Below are 20682 nucleotides of genomic sequence, written 5' to 3'. Positions count from 1 at the left end.
CACACAGGGAATCCTCTGACTGAGGACAGGACCCCACAAAGTCCTTTGGGGAGACAGAGAGAGAGTATGCCAGCACACACCACAGCGCTATATAACACAGGGATGTACACTATAATAAGTGATTTTTCCCAATAGCTGCTTACTTATCTTATTTGCGCCTAAATTTAAGTGCCCCCCCTCTCTTTTTTACCCATCTTGTATCCAGATACTGCAGGGGAGAGCCTGGGGAGCTGCTTCCAGCGGAGCTGTGAAGGGAAAATGGCGCTGGTGTGCTGAGGAAGAAGGCCCCGCCCCCTCAGCGGCGGGCTTCTGTCCCGCGTTTTGTGTGACTTAATGGCGGGGGTTTGCACACATATACAGTGCCAGACTGTATTATGTGTATAATTTGTGCCAAAGGATATTATAATTGCTGCCCAGGGCGCCCCCCCCCCCCCCCCCCCCCCCCCAGCGCCCTGCACCCTACAGTGACCGGAGTGTGTGGTGTGCTGTGGGAGCAATGGCGCACAGCTGCAGTGCTGTGCGCTACCTTAATGAAGACAGGAGTCTTCAGCCGCCATTTTCGTCGTTCTCTTCTGTCTTCTGGCTCTGCAAGGGGGACGGCGGCGCGGCTCCGGGAACGGACGATCGAGGTCAGGCCCTGTGTTCGAACCCTCTGGAGCTAATGGTGTCCAGTAGCCTAAGAAGCACAAGCTAGCTGCAAGCAGGTAGGTTTGCTTCTCTCCCCTCAGTCCCACGTAGCAGTGAGTCTGTTGCCAGCAGATCTCACTGAAAATAAAAAACCTAACAAATACTTTCTTTTCTAGCAAGCTCAGGAGAGCCCACTAGGTGCATCCAGCTCTGGCCGGGCACAGATTCTAACTGAGGTCTGGAGGAGGGGCATAGAGGGAGGGGCCAGTGCACACCAGATAGTACCTAATCTTTCTTTTAGAGTGCCCAGTCTCCTGCGGAGCCCGTCTATTCCCCATGGTCCTTACGGAGTTCCCAGCATCCACTAGGACGTCAGAGAAATATGGGAACATGAAGGTATGCATCCTTTATGTCTAGTGACACCATAAAATCCCCCCTTCCAGACTGCAGATCACTGACCGAAGCGATTCCATCTTGAATTTGAACTTTTTCAAGTACTGGTTTAGGGATTTTAGATTTAAAATGGGTCTGACCAGCCATTCGGCTTCGGGACCACGAACAGCGTTGAATAGTAACCTTTTCCCTGTTGGACTAGGGGAACCTTGATAATCACGTGCTCTTCGAATTCCAGTTTGTAGCCTTGGGATACAATTTCCATCGCCCAAGGATCCACGTCTGACAGAACCCAGACCTGGCTGAAGAGTCGAAAACGTGTCCCCACCGGTGCGGACTCCCTCAGTGGAGCCCCAGCGTCATGCAGTGGATTTAGTAGAAGCCGGGGAGGACTTCTGTTCCTGGGAACTAGCCGAAGCAGGCGTTCTTTTCCCTCTACCCTTATCTCTGGCGAGGAAGGATGAGCCCCGACCTCTTCTGGACTTATGCGACCGAAAGGACTGCATCTGATATTGTGGAGTTTTCTTTTGCTGTGGGGGAACAAAAGGCAAAAAAGTAGATTTACCCGCGGTAGCCGTGGAAACCAGGTCCGCCAGACCTTCCCCAAATAAAACTTCACCCTTGTAAGTTAAAACCTCCATATGCTTCTTTGAGTCGGCATCACCCGTCCATTGGCGGGTCCACAGGGCTCGCCTAGCAGAAATCGCCATGGCGTTGGCTCTCGAACCCAACGTCTCTTTGAGCGTCTCTCATATATAAGACTGCGTCTTTAATGTGACCTAAGGTCAATAAAATGGTATCCCTTTCTAGGGTATCAAAGTCAGCTGACAAGGTATCTGTCCAAGCTGCAACTGCGCTACATACCCATGCCGATGCTATTGCCGGTCTGAGTAAAGCACCCGTATGCGTATAAATAGATTTTAAGGTAGTTTCCTATCTGCGATCAGCAGGATCCTTGAGGGCTGCTGTGTCTGGAGACGGTAGCGCCACCTTCTTGGACAAGCGCGTTGTCCACCCTGGGCGTGGATTCCCACCGTACCCTATCCTGTGCAGGGAAAGGATACGCCATAAGAATCCTCTTGGGAATCTGCAGTTTTTTGTCTGGAGTTTCACAAGCTTTTTCAATTAACTCGTTCAGCTCATGAGATGGGGTAAAGGTTACCTCAGGTTTCTTTTCCTTATACATGCGCACGCTCGTGTCAGGGACAGAGGGGTCATCTGTGATATGCAAAACATCTTTTATTGCAATAATCATATAATAAATACTTTTGGTCATCCTTGGGTGTAATCTTGCATCATCGTAGTCGACACTGGAGTCAGAATCCGTGTCGGGATCAGTGTCTGCTATTTGGGATAGAGAACGTTTTTGAGACCCTAAGGGCCTTGTGACATAGTCAAAGCCATGGATTGACTCCCTGCATTTTCCCTGGACTCTGCTTTGCCCATCCTCTTATGTAATAAGGTCACATTTGCATTCAAAACATTCCACATGTCCAACCAATCAGGTGTCGGCGTTGCCGACGGAGACACCACAATCATCTGCTCCACCTCCTCCTTAGATGAGCCTTCCGCTTCAGACATGCCGACACAACCCCACACACACAGGGATATTTATATGGAGACAGATCCCCAATAAGGCTCTTTGGAGAGACAGAGAGAGAGAGAGAGAGTATGCCAGCACACACCCAGCTCCACTGACACCGGAAATAGAATTCCCAGATAAAAACAGCGCTTTTATATAAATAATAAGAATTTACTTACCGATAATTCTATTTCTCATAGTCCGTAGTGGATGCTGGGAACTCCGAAAGGACCATGGGGAATAGCGGCTCCGCAGGAGACTGGGCACAAAAGTAAAAGCTTTAGGACTACCTGGTGTGCACTGGCTCCTCCCCCTATGACCCTCCTCCAAGCCTCAGTTAGGATACTGTGCCCGGACGAGCGTACACAATAAGGAAGGATTTTGAATCCCGGGTAAGACTCATACCAGCCACACCAATCACACCGTACAACTTGTGATCTGAACCCAGTTAACAGCATGATAACCGAGGAGCCTCTGAAAAGATGGCTCACAACAATAATAACCCGATTTTTGTAACAATAACTATGTACAAGTATTGCAGACAATCCGCACTTGGGATGGGCGCCCAGCATCCACTACGGACTATGAGAAATAGAATTATCGGTAAGTAAATTCTTATTTTCTCTGACGTCCTAGTGGATGCTGGGAACTCCGAAAGGACCATGGGGATTATACCAAAGCTCCCAAACGGGCGGGAGAGTGCGGATGACTCTGCAGCACCGAATGAGAGAACTCCAGGTCCTCCTCAGCCAGGGTATCAAATTTGTAGAATTTAGCAAACGTGTTTGCCCCTGACCAAGTAGCTGCTCGGCAAAGTTGTAAAGCCGAGACCCCTCGGGCAGCCGCCCAAGATGAGCCCACTTTCCGTGTGGAATGGGCTTTTACAGATTTTGGCTGTGGCAGGCCTGCCACAGAATGTGCAAGCTGAATTGTACTACAAATCCAACGAGCAATAGTCTGCTTAGAAGCAGGAGCACCCAGCTTGTTGGGTGCATACAGGATAAACAGCGAGTCAGATTTTCTGACTCCAGCCGTCCTGGAAACATATATTTTCAGGGCCCTGACTACGTTCAGCAACTTGGAATCCTCCAAGTCCCTAGTAGCCGCAGGTACCACAATAGGCTGGTTTAAGTGAAACGCTGAAACCACCTTAGGGAGAAATTGAGGACGAGTCCTCAATTCTGCCCTGTCCGTATGAAAAATTAGGTAAGGGCTTTTATAGGATAAAGCCGCCAATTCTGAGACACGCCTGGCTGAAGCCAGGGTTAACAGCATTACCACTTTCCATGTGAGATATTTTAAGTCCACAGTGGTGAGTGGTTCAAACCAATGTGACTTTAGGAACCCCAAAACTACATTGAGATCCCAAGGTGCCACTGGAGGCACAAAAGGAGGCTGTATATGCAGTACCCCCTTGACAAACGTCTGAACTTCAGGAACTGAAGCTAGTTCTTTCTGGAAGAAAATCGACAGGGCCGAAATTTGAACCTTAATGGACCCTAATTTTAGGCCCATACACAGTCCTGTTTGCAGGAAATGCAGGAAACGACCCAGTTGAAATTCCTCTGTAGGGGCCTTCCTGGCCTCACACCACGCAACATATTTACGCCAAATACGGTGATAATGTTGCACAGTTACATCCTTCCTGGCTTTGATCAGGGTAGGGATGACTTCATCCGGAATGCCTTTTTCCTTCAGGATCCGGCGTTCAACCGCCATGCCGTCAAACGCAGCCGCGGTAAGTCTTGGAACAGACAGGGTCCCTGCTGGAGCAGGTCCTTTCTTAGAGGTAGAGGCCACGGGTCCTCCGTGAGCATCTCTTGAAGTTCCGGGTACCAAGTCCTTCTTGGCCAATCCGGAGCCACGAGTATAGTCCTTACTCCTCTCCTTCTTATGATTCTCAGTACCTTGGGTATGAGAGGCAGAGGAGGGAACACATACACTGACTGGTACACCCACGGTGTTACCAGAGCGTCCACAGCTATTGCCTGAGGGTCCCTTGACCTGGCGCAATATCTGTCCAGTTTTTTGTTGAGGCGGGACGCCATCATGTCCACCTTTGGTTTTTCCCAACGGTTCACAATCATGTGGAAGACTTCTGGGTGAAGTCCCCACTCCCCCGGGTGGAGGTCGTGTCTGCTGAGGAAGTCTGCTTCCCAGTTGTCCACTCCCGGAATGAACACTGCTGACAGTGCTATCACATGATTTTCCGCCCAGCGAAGAATCCTTGCAACTTCCGTCATTGCCCTCCTGCTTCTTGTGCCGCCCTGTCTGTTTACGTGGGCGACTGCCGTGATGTTGTCCGACTGGATCAACACCGGCTGACCCTGAAGCAGAGGCCTTGCCTGACTTAGGGCATTGTAAATGGCCCTTAGTTCCAGGATATTTATGTGAAGTGACGTTTCCATGCTTGACCACAAGCCCTGGAAATTTCTTCCCTGTGTGACTGCTCCCCAGCCTCTCAGGCTGGCATCCGTGGTCACCAGGACCCAGTCCTGAATGCCGAATCTGCGGCCCTCTAGAAGATGAGCACTCTGCAACCACCACAGGAGAGACACCCTTGTCCTTGGAGACAGGGTTATCCGCTGATGCATTTGAAGATGCGATCCGGACCATTTGTCCAGCAGATCCCACTGAAAAGTTCTTGCGTGGAATCTGCCGAATGGAATCGCTTCGTAAGAAGCCACCATTTTTCCCAGGACCCTTGTGCATTGATGCACTGACACTTGGCCTGGTTTTAGGAGGTTCCTGACTAGCTCGGATAACTCCCTGGCTTTCTCCTCCGGGAGAAACACCTTTTTCTGGACTGTGTCCAGAATCATCCCTAGGAACAGCAGACGTGTCGTCGGAATCAGCTGCGATTTTGGAATATTTAGAATCCACCCGTGCTGTCGTAGTACTACTTGAGATAGTGCTACTCCGACCTCTAACTGTTCTCTGGACCTTGCCCTTATCAGGAGATCGTCCAAGTAAGGGATAATTAAGACGCCTTTTCTTCGAAGAAGAATCATCATTTCGGCCATTACCTTGGTAAAGACCCGGGGTGCCGTGGACAATCCAAACGGCAGCGTCTGAAACTGATAATGACAGTTCTGTACCACAAACCTGAGGTACCCTTGGTGAGAAGGGCAAATTGGGACATGGAGGTAAGCATCCTTGATGTCCAGAGACACCATATAGTCCCCTTCTTCCAGGTTCGCTATCACTGCTCTGAGTGACTCCATCTTGAATTTGAACCTTTGTATGTAAGTGTTCAAGGATTTCAGATTTAAAATAGGTCTCACCGAGCCGTCCGGCTTCGGTACCACAAACAGCGTGGAATAATACCCCTTTCCCTGTTGTAGGAGGGGTACCTTGATTATCACCTGCTGGGAATACAGCTAGTGAATGGCTTCCAATACCGCCTCCCTGTCGGAGGGAGACGTTGGTAAAGCAGACTTCAGGAACCGGCGAGGGGGAGACGTCTCGAATTCCAATTTGTACCCCTGAGATACTACCTGCAGGATCCAGGGGTCCACTTGCGAGTGAGCCCACTGCGCGCTGAAATTCTTGAGACGGGCCCCACCGTGCCTGAGTCCGCTTGTAAGGCCCCAGCGTCATGCTGAGGACTTGGCAGAAGCGGGGGAGGGCTTCTGTTCCTGGGAAGAGGCTGCCTGCTGCAGTCTTTTTCCCCTTCCTCTGCCCCGGGGCAGATATGAGTGGCCTTTTGCCCGCTTGCCCTTATGGGGACGAAAGGACTGAGCCTGAAAAGACGGTGTCTTTTTCTGCTGAGAGGTGACCTGGGGTAAAAAGGTCGATTTCCCAGCCGTTGCCGTGGCCACCAGGTCCGATAGACCGACCCCAAATAACTCCTCCCCTTTATACGGCAATACTTCCATATGCCGTTTGGAATCCGCATTACCTGACCACTGTCGCGTCCATAACCCTCTTCTGGCAGAAATGGACAGCGCACTTACTCTTGATGCCAGAGTGCAAATATCCCTCTGTGCATCTCGCATATATAGAAATGCATCCTTTAAATGCTCTATAGTCAATAATATACTGTCCCTGTCCAGGGTATCAATATTTTCAGTCAGGGAATCCGACCAAGCCACCCCAGCACTGCACATCCAGGCTGAGGCGATTGCTGGTCGCAGTATAATACCAGTATGTGTGTATATACTTTTTAGGATATTTTCCAGCTTCCTATCAGCTGGTTCCTTGAGGGCGGCCGTATCAGGAGACGGTAACGCCACTTGTTTTGATAAGCGTGTGAGCGCCTTATCTACCCTAGGGGGTGTTTCCCAACGCGCCCTAACCTCTGGCGGGAAAGGGTATAATGCCAATAATTTTTTAGAAATTAGCAGTTTTTTATCGGGGGAAACCCACGCTTCATCACACACCTCATTTAATTCATCTGATTCAGGAAAAACTACGGGTAGTTTTTTCACACCCCACATAATACCCTTTTTTGTGGTACTTGTAGTATCAGAAATGTTCAAAACCTCCTTCATTGCCGTGATCATGTAACGTGTGGCCCTACTGGAAAATATGTTTGTTTCCTCACCGTCGACACTGGAGTCAGTGTCCGTGTCTGTGTCGACCATCTGAGGTAACGGGCGCTTTAGAGCCCCTGACGGTGTTTGAGACGCCTGTACAGGTAATAACTGATTTGCCGGCTGTCTCATGTCGTCAACAGTCTTTTGTAAAGTGCTGACACTATCACGTAATTCCTTCCATAAGACCATCCAGTCAGGTGTCGACTCCCTAGGGGGTGACATCACTATTACAGGCAATTGCTCCGCCTCCATACCATTTTCCTCCTCATACATGTCGACACAACGTACCGACACACAGCACACACACAGGGAATGCTCTGATAGAGGACAGGACCCCACTAGCCCTTTGGGGAGACAGAGGGAGAGTTTGCCAGCACACACCAGAGCGCTATATATATACAGGGATAACCTTATATAAGTGTTTTTCCCTTATATAGCTGCTGTATAGATTTATCTGCCAAATTAGTGCCCCCCCTCTCTTGTTTTACCCTGTTTCTGTAGTGCAGGACTGCAGGGGAGAGTCAGGGAGCTTCCCTCCAACAGAGCTGTGAGGGAAAAATGGCGCCAGTGTGCTGAGGAGATAGGCTCCGCCCCTTTCTCGGCGGCCTTTCTCCCGCTTTTTTAAGGAAAAATTGGCAGGGGTTAAATGCATCCATATAGCCCAGGAGCTATATGTGATGTATTTTTTGCCATCTAAGGTGTTTTTATTGCGTCTCAGGGCGCCCCCCCCCCAGCGCCCTGCACCCTCAGTGACCGGAGTGTGAAGTGTGCTGAGAGCAATGGCGCACAGCTGCGGTGCTGTGCGCTACCTTATTGAAGACAGGACGTCTTCTGCCGCCGATTTTCCGGACCTCTTCAGTCTTCTGGCTCTGTAAGGGGGCCGGCGGCGCGGCTCTGGGACCCATCCATGGCTGGGCCTGTGATCGTCCCTCTGGAGCTAATGTCCAGTAGCCTAAGAAGCCCAATCCACTCTGCACGCAGGTGAGTTCGCTTCTTCTCCCCTTAGTCCCTCGATGCAGTGAGCCTGTTGCCAGCAGGACTCACTGAAAATAAAAAACCTAAACTTAAACTTTTCACTAAGCAGCTCAGGAGAGCCACCTAGTGTGCACCCTTCTCGTTCGGGCACAAAAATCTAACTGAGGCTTGGAGGAGGGTCATAGGGGGAGGAGCCAGTGCACACCAGGTAGTCCTAAAGCTTTTACTTTTGTGCCCAGTCTCCTGCGGAGCCGCTATTCCCCATGGTCCTTTCGGAGTTCCCAGCATCCACTAGGACGTCAGAGAAATATATATATTCACATTATATACACTCACTGCTGCTAATAAGTGCCCCCCCCCCCCTCTCTGATTTGCCCTGTGTCTTCAGCAGGGGAGAGTCCGGGGAGCCAGCTCCATGCTGTGGATTAAATGGCGCTTTCAGTGCTGAGGGATCAAGCTCCGACCCCTCACCGGCGGGCTTCGGTTCCGCTCATTTTTACAATACTGGCGGGGGTTATGATATATAGTGCCTCTGTAGCCTATATATGTATGTTTGCCAGCCCTAGAGGTTTATTGCTGCCCAGGGCGCCCCGCACCCATCAGTGCCTTGTGTGTTGTGTGTGGGAGCAATGGCGTGCAGTGAAGATCTGAAGTCTTCTTTTCTTCTTATACTCACCCGGCTTCAATCTTCCGGCTCTGGGACGAATGGCGGGGTGAAACCTGTGTTGACTCCCTCTGGAGCTAATGGTGTCCAGTAGCCTAAGAAGCAGAGCCTATCACTTAAGTAGGTCTGCTTCTCTCTCCTCAGTCCCACGATGCAGGGAGCCTGTTGCCAGCAGTGCTCCCTGAAAATAAAAAACCTAACAAAATTATTTTTCAGAGAAACTCAGGAGAGCTCCCCTGTAATGCACCCTATCTCCTCTGGGCACAAGATCTAACTGAGGTCTGGAGGAGGGGCATAGAGGGAGGAGCCAGTGCACACCCATACTAAGGGTTCTTTGTAGTGCCCATGTCTTCTACGGTGCCCGTCTATACCCCATGGTCCTTACAAAGTCCCCAGCATCCTCTAGGACATAAGAGAAATATATATATATATATATATATATATATATATATATATACACACACACACACACACACACACACACACACACACACCACACACAGACAGACACACAAACAGGCTTACTTTTCAAACAAGAGGCATTATATGACCCCATTTTCAGTCATGGGCGCATCATTTATTTACATAACTAAAACACATTCATCCATGTGACTAATGAGTTTCTACAAGATGAGGTATACAGGTAGTTTCCCTCTGGTTGGGGGTGGATCACAGTGCACCACTGTGGCTGTGTCTGAGAGCGCTCCCAGGTGAGGCAGGCAGGTAACTGCCCCCCCTCCTGCTCAGGTGAGTCACCCGGGAGTTTCGCAAGTGACGTCACCCAGGTGCTATATAACTCACCTGGAGCTGCAGAGCTGGGGCTTTGCTTTGTACAGTATACCTGGCTGGAGCTACCGCAAGCACCGGATTGCAGCGCTTGATTATTCCTCCCCAGCACCTGTGACCAGCACTAAGGGAGGCTCTCCCATTCAGGCTGCATTGGTTTCGGTGGAAGGGGGTGGGTGCATAGCAGCCAGGTGTAACCAGAGAACCAAACTCGACCTTGTTTGTGATTCAGGGAGGGACCCGTCCGACCGGTCTGACCTGGTGGTTATAAGGCGGAGGAAGTGATTTCGGGCGAGGAGGGCTGCTGAGCGGACTCAAGGATCAGACCCGAAAGGACATCAAGGCCGAGGTTGTCCCCAGCGAAGAGGATGCAGATCTCCGCAGCGCTGAGACTGGGAGCGGTGCTGGTGGTGTGCCTCCTGCACACAGCACAGGCGCAGGACCCAGGTGGGTGACGGGGGCTGTCCCTGGTGGAGACTCTGATGATTGCCCTTTCTCTTGGTCCTCCATGCGCCTCTCTACCTGGCACTGTACTGGCTGTCCCCGGGGGAACCTGCACCTACCTGCTGCCCTACATGTATAGCCCTAGGTGATGGGCAGTGATCCTAACGTGTATGATGGGTCTTTGAGGGCTCTTTGGTCATCCCATAGGATAGGGATGGTTTAGGGGGATCTGCTGGGGATCCCATTGTGTATGAGGCTGTGGAGGTGGATATAGGGGGATCTGCTGGTGATCCTATTGTGTGAGGCTATGGGGTAGATTTTAAGGGATCTGCTGGGGATCCCAATGTGTATGAGGCTGTGGAGGTAGATATAGGGGGTTCTGCTGGGGATCCCATTGTGTATGAGGCTATGGGGGTAGATTTTAGGGGATCTGCTGGGGATCCCATTGTGTATCTAGGAGATCTGCTGGGGATCCCATTGTGTATGAGGCTATCCGGGGGCCCTGTAGGCAGTCCTGCTGTGTGTTGGAGGGGGTTGTGTTGATGGCACAGTAGTAATCCTGCGGCTGGCTGGGAGTCCTATGCTGTAGTAGTAAGATAGTGGCGGACGGGCACCTGCCTGTGTATACTGTAGGCTGGTGGCGGGGCTGTGTGTATACTGTAGGCTGGTGGCGGGGCTGTGTGTATACTGTAGGCTGGTGGCAGGTGTGTGCTCAGAGATAAGGTATCGGGCTGATAAGGGAGCCTGTGCTCCTGGGTTATCATGTAGCTATCAGGCTGCCGCTTCCCGATAAGAGGCTCCCGATTACCCCTCTGTACCGTTACCTCGCACACTCCGCCTGTAATAACTTCTTATAACTTATTATAGTCCCAATGTAGTTGCCGGCTGCGTACACCTGTGTATTATACGTAGTGGCGGGGTCTCTGTATGGCTGGCGCCTTATTTACTGGTCTTCCTGTCATGAGCAGCCATCCTCCAGGTTACATTGGGTGAGGTGCGGCTCTATCACAAAATGGCGCCGGGCGGATCCCTCAGGTGGGCGACGCCGCCATCTTACTACACCTGCGTGACGTAGCAGGTGGGGCGTGGCTGCGCCAAGACACCTGAGTGATATTCACCTGTAATTCTTGCTGCCCTCTAAGCACAGGGGGCATCATGAGTTGTGTAACCCTACCACAGTGTTGATGCTACCTGACTCCAGTGGCTTCTTACACCCCCCTATGTGCCACTTCCAGATATCGGGAGCTCTCCTATAGATGAGGACTGGTACAGGTTGCATTTACTGGCTCATTAAGTTGTGCATTTTCTAATAGTATATGTTTGGGGTGTGCCTATATTATTGGCAGGTGCCTGTCTGTTAAACAACAATCGCCAATTCTATATAGCCCATGGTTAAGGTAGTTGCCCCTTGCCCGCTGTGTTCTGGCTGCAAGTCAGTATAGAATGCCCTGGCCTAATGGGTTTTTACAAGATTCTTATTTCATTTCTCCATTCTGTGATTTATTTCACTATGTTCTTTGGCTTATGGCAGTCCCTAAGGCGCACTAACTGTCTAGATGTGAAGGTTCTCCATGCTTAAGCACAGGTATCTTAATTAGTACCTCAGTCAACATGATTTAACTATCCGTACTTAAGAATCGAGAGCCTTAAGGGCTATATACGTGGGGGAGGATTTGGGGGGCCGCTCATTTCATCCAGCTATCGCTGTGGGGGGGGGGAGTACACACGAGTGATCGGTGCTTAAAATCTAAGCAATCTAGTCAGATTGCTTAGATCTGAAGCATGGGTCTCTTCGTGAGTATCCCCCTTTAAAACCTTGGGGGGGGGGGATAATCTGCTCCTAAAGTTGGGTAGGCACTGGTGCAATGCGTACCTGTACAATATGGTGCTTTGCGTATCATTACCGCAGTACATGTCAGAATATGAGGGATGGAACGTCTACTTTTCTTTTCATTAAAGTGGACGGCACCACATGCAATATATCGTGCTGTCCTACATTACGCTGCGCCACCAATCGGATGATATCGCTTGCGACTGTAGGAGCGTGCGGATTAGCCGTACACACGAAGCGATCTGGCGGATAAGTCATTTTGATTCGGCTGCAAACTACATACGAGATCTCTCCCATGTGTACCCAGCTCAGCTATCCTCTTTCACACACAGCCAACTAATCGGCTACTAACTGCCATGTTTTGGGCTCTCCAAGCTTTTATAAATTTCCCCCAGGACTGTTGGGGTTCCTTGAGGACTGTGAACCACTGTATAGGGAGGTATTCAATTGTTTGAAAAGTCAGGAAAACAGTGATCCATGGAAGCTGACGGCAGAGCAGGGGTAAAGTGCAGTTTGTTAGGGCTGGGAATAAAATAGTCAGTTTGGAAATTAACAGCCAGAATCCTGACGCTTACCAGTAAGTATTTTTACCCCAACCCTGGTACTTACTACTTGGGTGTATTGGGATCCCACTGTCTATATTCTGACTCTTGTGATCTCGAATCCTGACTTCCAGTATTTTTCACTACATCTGGTTTATCACGTAGATCAGTGATCTGTGGGGTATTTTGGTTTTGTTGAGCATGCTGCTTGGTCACATGTTTTGTGCAATTAGTCAATGTGACCACCAGTGTGTTTTATGTGTTTCCAATGGTGAGAAGCTCAACAGAATATGCTGGTGGTGTATTAATGTGACATTCTTGTATCTACTAAATTCCTGGGAGGTTTGGCATAATACGAAGCACTGCAAACTAGTCAGTCTCCTGGATGTGGGGGGTGGGTGATGTCACTGACTATCTGTAACAATATTCAGTGTGTGTGCATATTTGCAGTGGAATATGGTTGACTGTCGCATCGTTAAGTGTGTACCCAGCTATTGGCTTGCAACCATAGTATGTAGGTGTATTACTTTGTATTTTCTTAAGCAAATGTAATATGTACCTGTTCTATTTGCTAGAGGTTGCTCTAAAGTAAAACAGTGTTTCCAACTGCAGCTACTTTAGCTATAACAATATCTGTTTTCTGAGACATCCCAAGGTCTTGTGCCTTTATAGCCAGCCCCTAAGTCTTTGAAAGTAGAAGCTACCAATTTTGAGCTGCTTTGTTTTTCCTTTTATGCTGGAATACGTAAAGTCTGGTTTAAACTTGCTTTGTTTTCTTTAGGTTGCAAATGTCTCACCTATTACCTAGGGAAGTGTGACGCAGCTGGTGGAAATGCACAGGCCTGCACTTGTAATATTGGAGTTGGTAGAGATACACAAGCGGTGGACTGTACTAAATGTGAGTATCCTTTTTCTGCATAGCTGGGAGGGGGGGTTATAGTGACTAGCCTTTGCTGCTGCTAATACTACTGGCTTGAATTTCCCAGTGATTCCAAAATGCTGGTTAATGAAGATTGAAAGTCTTGGAACAAAAGTTGGCCGAAGGCCAAAGCCTCCTAATGCTCTGGTTGACAATGATGGCCTGTACAACCCGGACTGTGAATCTGATGGGACCTTCAAAGCTCGACAGTGCAATGGCACAGACACTTGCTGGTGTGTCAACTCTGCTGGAGTTAGAAGAACTGATAAAGGAGATGCTCAAAGCATGAAGTGTCCTGAGCTTGTTAGGACTTTGTAAGTATTATCCTACACATTAGGCGTAAGCTGGACGTGTGATGCAGTGTTGGCATGTTGCGTAATTGTGGCTTTTGGCCTATATGCCATAACCTGCTGGAAGAGAGATCCCTTTGTTACAGCAGTGTGTATTCTGTGCTGAATGAGACTGCAGGTTATGCAGTAGTGACTGGGAAATTGTCATGACACACTGGCTGGTTATGCAATAGTTTTGTCCAGTGAACTTTTTTAAAACCGGGTATTTCCTGTTGACTACACAACCTACTGATTTAATTGAAACCACTCTCTCCCTAAAACTCATAGGGGGAATTTGGTTAAGGTGCTATGTTCCCCTGACTGCCCAAGTTAGCCAATTACAGTACCATTGCATTGACACTGTAGGTTTTCTTGCACATCCCTGTGGGGTGGAAGGAGATACTTGCGGTTGTGTAACTTTCCATCCTGCCAAACGGAGTTGCCTCCTATAATTTATTTTTTTTTTTTTTTTTAACACTGATGTGTTGTCTCGATGGTGCTCATGGCGGGAAATCAATCACATGGGTGGATGGGTGTAGTTTTTGTATGTTACAGCTGTCAGAAGTTGTATGAAGTTGACCGTGGAGTTGAATTACTACTAGCAACCCAATATTAGGTGGGACTGTAATAGTTACTTGTATAGGGGAAGTGGTTACAATACCACTGCCAGAATCCTGGCGCCACAGGCTTTTCTCCCTCTATGGGTGCCCATGAGACCCATAGAGGGAGAGTATAACTTGTGGTGAACCACTGTCCGCATTGTGATGAGCACAGCGAGCCTGCAAGGGTCTTGCTAGCGCTTGCCTGCTGCCGTTGGTTGGGATCCCTGCTGCCGGTTTTCCGTACCGATCACCTGGTGTAGTTATACATATTGGTATAACTGTCTCCAGCTATGCATACTTAGAATATCTGACCTTACAGGATATGTAATGAGGCCATTTTTATTTACAGCTGGGTGGTGGTTCAGATGAAGCTCAATGACACATTTAGTGGATCCCTATCAGACCTCCAAGCGTAAGTACCATACTATATATATATATATATATTTTTTTATTTTCATGTCCTTTAAGCGTGGAAACTTAAACTATTTTTCACTTCACAGGGCAATCACCAACCTAATTACAAGCCGGTACAATCTCTCTAAAGATTCTGTTGCTAATATTGAGGTAAGCTATTTCAGGGTTTTTATGGAAAAATGCCCACAGCTCTGTACAAAGGGAAAAATAGAATAGACTAACAAAGCAAAAACATATCAAAGCCTTAAAGTAACACTGCATGGTTGGGGGAAGACAGAGCGGTGTACAAGAAAGTATGACTGTTGCAAGTAAACAGGATTAAAATGTTTTGGGTTCCAACCAAATCTCATGGCTGACAGAGGTATTTGACCTAAGGCTTGGAAGATGGGCATGGCAGACATGAACATCACTATGCAGCTATAGATAACTCTTAAAAACCCCAAAACATTTTGGTATAAGACGTGACAAGGAGACCTAAAGAAGGCTGCCAGACGCAAGATAAAATGTGAGGATTCTGCCCATGTGAGCTTGCATTCTAAAGGGTGGTGGTAATACCTCAGGGTCTTTCCCTATCAGGTGTAAGGACAATGCCAAGCCTACAGCCTGAATCCATAGGCCAGGATTACCTGCAGCAGGCTGTAAATGGACATCTAGGGATAAGTATCTGATTAGAGGGTCCAGACTGGTGGTGGAGAGCAGGCCTCTGGAGGTTGGGACAATCTGTTACTAGGAGGTAGACCAAATCAGTCATAAGATGTGTCTGTAGGTTGTTGGGCAGGGTAACTGTGGGTATGAGCTCTGAAAGCATGCAACAATCCTTGGCCTTGATGGACCTTGGCTTGTGTTCAGGGGGTGCAGTGGGCTGGGTGTCGGCAAGCTCCTTCACCATCCTATTGGACTCAATGGTCCAAGCCACTCTAGTCAAAACAAGTGTCCTGAAAGGTCAGTAATGCTTCCCAGCATACAAAGAGGGTGGTGTCAAGTTGGTCCTTTTCAGAGGCTGCCTGGTCCTGTTTATTTTGCACCAAGCAGGACAGATCACTAGACCTATGGAAACTGATTTGTGGTTCTAATTGTGGCTGACTCAGAACCTACTGGGCAGAACTTGGTACCACTGGCTCTATGAAAGGGGCATACAGACTCCTATACTTCAGTATTGGTTCATTAAGCAATGTCTCAAGTACATTACTGACTTCTGAATATCTGTTACCCTTGTCTGTGTAGGCTTAACTGGGAGTCATGAATAAATGACTACTTTGCAGATTTCGCATCTTTTAAAGCAGTAACTTTCTTTCTCCACAGCTTGAAAATCCTTATGTCTACATCGATTTGAAGCAAAATTCTTCAGCGAAATCACCAGGTGTCGTGGACATTACAGATGTTGGCTACTACATGGAAAAAGATGTAAGCTATAATTGTGCAGGGGTTGGTTAGTATAGTCTACAGTGATATCAGACTGTATGCTAAGGGGTGGTCTTCAGTATGCCGACTGATGGGATCCCGGCGCCGGAATCCCGACAGCCGGCATACCGACACTTCTTCTCCCTCGTGGGGGTCCACGACCCCCCTGGAGGGATGATATAATAGCGTGGCGTGCCACCGTGCCCGTGGCGAGCGCAGCGAGCCCGTAAGGGGCTCATTTGCCCTCGCCCACGGTCGGCCTCCCGACGCCGGTATGCTGGTCGCCGCGAGCCCAACCGCCGGCATACCATACTGAACCCATGCTAAGTGCAGGATTAAAAAAAATATATAAATTTCCCCCAGAAAAATATATATCATTATAATTTAATGCATGTGTTGGAGCTTTTCTTCCTCCATTAAACTAGAGTTGCCTATTTATTGAATGGCAGCAGCGGATAACCTGTGTAAACTTTCTGTGCAGATTAAGGGAGATAACCTCATGCAAGCTGACCAGAGGTTTGACTTGTCGGTCAATGGCAGAAGCCTTGGTGTTCAAGAGCCGCTAATCCTCTATATTGATGAGAAGCCTCATGAAATATCTATGAAGCGCTTGACCGCTGGTGTGATCGCAGTCATAGTTGTGGTGGTTGTGGCAATTGTTGCAGGAATAGTTGTGTTGGTGAGTATAAACACTTGGAGAAATGCTTTTGTTAAAATGGATTAAACTGTAGAAACTTAGGCAGTTAAAGACATTGGTTAGTTGTAGTTTAATACAAATGCCCTGTAAAGTACAAGCAACCTGGATATAAAGAACAGTCTCCTGCTGGCAGGGGGCAGTCAGGATATGGAAACAGTCTCCCACTGGCAGGACAGGCTACCTCCTATTACCTCCCATGGACTCTGACAATCCTGCTCTCCCCTTCTTACACCTTTTAAAAGTAGAAGTTATGTTCTTGGTATCAAACCATGCTAACTGCTTACCCGTTTCGCAATGTGCAGCAAGTCTAGTATCTGATCACAAGTTATCTCCCATGCCTCATTAGATGCAAACAAGTAAACTATATTGGCAGTAATCGTAAATATTAGTGTTTTTTGTTTTTTTTTCTTTTTGCCTACTCACACAAACCTTTTGTTCAATAGGTTTTAACACGAAGAAAGCGGGGCCGTTATGAAAAAGCGGAGGTAAGTTTTATGTGCTAAATACCCAAATGCAAGCATTGGCCAAATAGCTGAGTGCAAGCCATTATGGTCCAGTAAAGGAACCCCACCCCTTCAGTCGGGAGGGGGGGGAAGAGAGAGAATAGGAAGACACCATCACCAAAACAAAAATCCCTTTTGTAGCTTCATGGTGTTGCTGATGTACAAAAATCTGAAATAAATGTTTGATATGCGGTGTATAGTGGTTACTTCTACATAAACCATGGGAAGAGCCTAACGCTTTAAGGGGAAAATGCATTGTGCAGCTGTACTGGCACCTATTGGTGGACTAGGCTGGGTTGAACCAAACCAACCTGGAAGTGGTTGGAAATCTTTCCACTGACATGACAGCAGCTTCCCTTCTACTAGGGTGTAGTAAAGCCCTTAAGGATTAGTGGGATCAGTTGAACAGTATTGGATGCAAATCTAAGAGGCACCCCAGGGTATAGCATGTGCCAATCATTGTACTTGGCACAAAATAATGAATGAAGTCTTTAGTTTGTCATGGTGGCAGCAGCTGATTAAATGCTGGCACAGCCCCCCCTTATCCCACTCCTTCCCTAATATGTGAACATTCTAATGTCCCTGTTTTTGTTCTAGATGAAGGAGATGAATGAAATGCAGAAAGAACTCAACTCTTAGATATTCTGAAAGCGGCTCTTCCAACCACGCAAAGCTCCCATGTGAATGATGTCAAGTAATCCTGTACTTGATCAGTTAGGACATGGTACCATCTAACTAAAACCATGCTTAGAACATGTCTTGGATGGAGAAATGTTGTAACATATTTATATTGGGTGTCTCCCCCGCAGCACCTATTTCTACAGTGTATACGTTGTGAATTTTTATTTTGTGGTAAGATCCTGTAAGTCTGAATTTGTTTTTTAAATAAGCGGGACATTGTGATACTGCGAGATGGTGGTACTTTGATAGACCAAGGTTTTTTTTTTACCTTTTCAGTCTATTGGCTGGGGATGTTCTGGTGCCAGTCTTTGTGTGGGAGGGGATAAGTAACATGCCTTGTTTAAAAATGTTTTTATGTAAATATTCTGTAATGAAGACTTTTTTATGTAAAAAAACAATTCAATAAAGTTGAATAAAATATAAAGTCCTCTGAATAGTTTTTTTGTTTCACTCTATTGAGAACGCTATATGCTATACCAGGGGTAGTCAACCTGTGGCACTCCAGCTGCTGAGGACTACACATTCCAGCATGCCTTGCCACAGTTTTAGCAGGCTCCAATGGTGAAAATGCAGAAGGAAGGCTGCGATCTAATAGACAATGGTTGCTAGTAGCGATTGCATACAATTAAACTAGATGTGCAGGTTCGGTTTTACTCAGCGCTCGAAACGGCATCTTATTGGATCACGGATGTCTCGTGTTTTGGATAATAAGCAAACGTAATATCAACACCGTATTGCAAGAGGAACCCACTTACAACGGGACGTTTTCAAGCCACTTTCTCCTCTAACTGTGAATTATCGGTTGCATCACTACTCTCTCCATACTAAGACTCTTGCTGGACTTTTACACAGGCAAGGGCCACTTTCTTGAACAGACTCCAATGAAACCTTGCTATATTTCCTGACCCAATACTCAGGGTAATGTATACCATTTTATTAACATGCATGAATTCATGGTATGTTTGTACACATCTGTGCTTTTTTTATTTATTTTTATTAACCTTTTTTAATAGTATGCAATCGCTACTAGCAACCAATGTATTTTATTAAAGCGCAGCCTTCCCTTTTTAATTTTTATTTTTTTTTTATATTGAGGGAGTGACTTCCCCTACTTTTGGCTGCAGCTTAGCAAGAATCCGCTTTATTGGCCAGGTGTACTCACGTACACTAGGAAATCTTTGTGGTACAATGCAGCAACATGAAGGGGGAATACATAGCATAAGAAGGTGGACAAATGTAGCACTCATTACACGTATGAGTTGAGTCTACTGTACAGTTGCAAAGTGCAGTATCAACATATTCATGTAAGACTAAAAATGAAGGCTGCTTGGTAGAGCAGCACCGAGGCAGCCATCTGCGGCGCCAACTAGAACTCAAACAATGCACATAATACAGAAGATTTAAGTATTGCATCAAAAGATAAGCCAAACAGATGATAAAAAAAAAAAAGCACACATAAAATAATGCATGATTGGTGTAGGCCAGGCATGTCCAATCTGGCCCAACAGCTGTTGAGAAACTATACATCCCAGCATGCCCTGACACAGCTTTAGCATTCTGACCGCAAAGCTGTCAGGGCATGCTGTGATATGTAGTTTCACAACAGCTGGAGGGCTGCAGTTTGGACATGCCTGGTGTAGGCATTTTGGGTAATAACCTCCCAGGGGTTGTATATTCCACACTCACAAGGTACCAGGTGTGGCAACCATCTTAGGCGCACTGCATAGGATTACCCAGGGTGGAATAGTCCACCCCTAGAAGAGAACACAAAATGGGTAGATTGTAGAGTCCTTAAGTTCAGAGTCCATGTATTTTTCATCCCATCCGCAAGCGCACCTGATAAGGCAGCCATGTTGGGTGCACTATGAAGGTTACACAGTGGGAGATGAGCCTCATCTATCAAGCGTCCGAATATACTGTGGTATAACATTTCTTTGCATCCAATGGTGAAAATGTAGCAGGGGATGCAGTCAAAATCCTGACAGACTGTAGGTAAGTAGTGGGGGCAGGCACTAGGGGAGGTTAGCCTGGGAGGGGGGGGAGGTAGGATTATGTTGTGGCAGTGGTAAGGTTAAAATGCTTACTGGGATGACTGGATTCCCCTGACTGATGTGCTTTTCATACCCAACACTCCCAGCTGCAGTCTCACGTTGCCGTCCTCTGTGCTATGTTATGATAAAGAAGCTCTCCTAAATACTTTATTAAGTAACAAAAAATGAAGGCAGAGCTCCCAACCGCCACCCTTCCATTCCAGATTTTTAGGATCTTTGTCGAGCGCAGGTACCTAATAGTACCTTTTAATCTAACAATCAGTATCCATGTTCTTAAAATCTGGATTTACAAGGAGGATGGGAGACTAGACTGACTGACTCAATGAGGTTAGTAACAATTACAATGGAAAGTGCTTATAAGTCAAGGAAAAGCCCAGACCCTTCAAAAGTTGCTCCTGTACTCTGCCTTCTAATTCACCATTTAATGTCTGACCACTCATTGGGAATTGAAAATGTTCAGCGGCAGTCCTCATGAGACTTGCAGTACAGCAACATTGCAGACGTTCCTGTGTATTTGTAGGCCTATGCCCTACAAATGGTTGGAATGTTAAGCTGTTGCTAATTGAGCTACATCTCAAATAAGAACTCATGGATGATCACACCTGAATAGAGTAACCAGTCAGGCCTACACATTTTATAGGTGTAGGTATGAAGGTTCTTTGCATGTGATGAAAGGAAATTGTGTATGATTCTAGAATAGAAA

General features: G+C 47.5%; 1 protein-coding gene across 2 annotated transcripts; it reads left to right on the top strand.

Annotated features, from left to right (window-relative positions):
• Positions 1–9609: 9609 nt before the first annotated feature.
• On the top strand, positions 9610–18352 carry EPCAM (epithelial cell adhesion molecule). Of its 2 annotated transcripts, none has more exons than XM_063918704.1 (9): positions 9610–10012; positions 13164–13280; positions 13369–13615; positions 14582–14644; positions 14733–14796; positions 15949–16050; positions 16529–16726; positions 17188–17229; positions 17845–18352. In XM_063918704.1, exons 1-9 carry the CDS (start codon positions 9934–9936, stop codon positions 17884–17886), a joined length of 954 nt encoding a protein of 317 aa, XP_063774774.1. In that variant the 5' UTR covers positions 9610–9933; the 3' UTR covers positions 17887–18352. The 2 variants fall into 2 exon arrangements, with proteins under 2 accessions (XP_063774774.1, XP_063774775.1); XM_063918705.1 differs by lacking the exon at positions 9610–10012 and adding an exon at positions 11175–11275.
• The last annotated feature ends 2330 nt before the right edge of the window (positions 18353–20682 follow it).

The sequence above is a fragment of the Pseudophryne corroboree genome, chromosome 4 (assembly GCF_028390025.1).
Source record: "Pseudophryne corroboree isolate aPseCor3 chromosome 4, aPseCor3.hap2, whole genome shotgun sequence".
NCBI lineage: Eukaryota > Metazoa > Chordata > Amphibia > Anura > Myobatrachidae > Pseudophryne > Pseudophryne corroboree.
The sequence above is the reverse complement of the archived record's forward strand: the minus strand, read 5'-3'. Positions and strand labels throughout refer to the sequence as shown.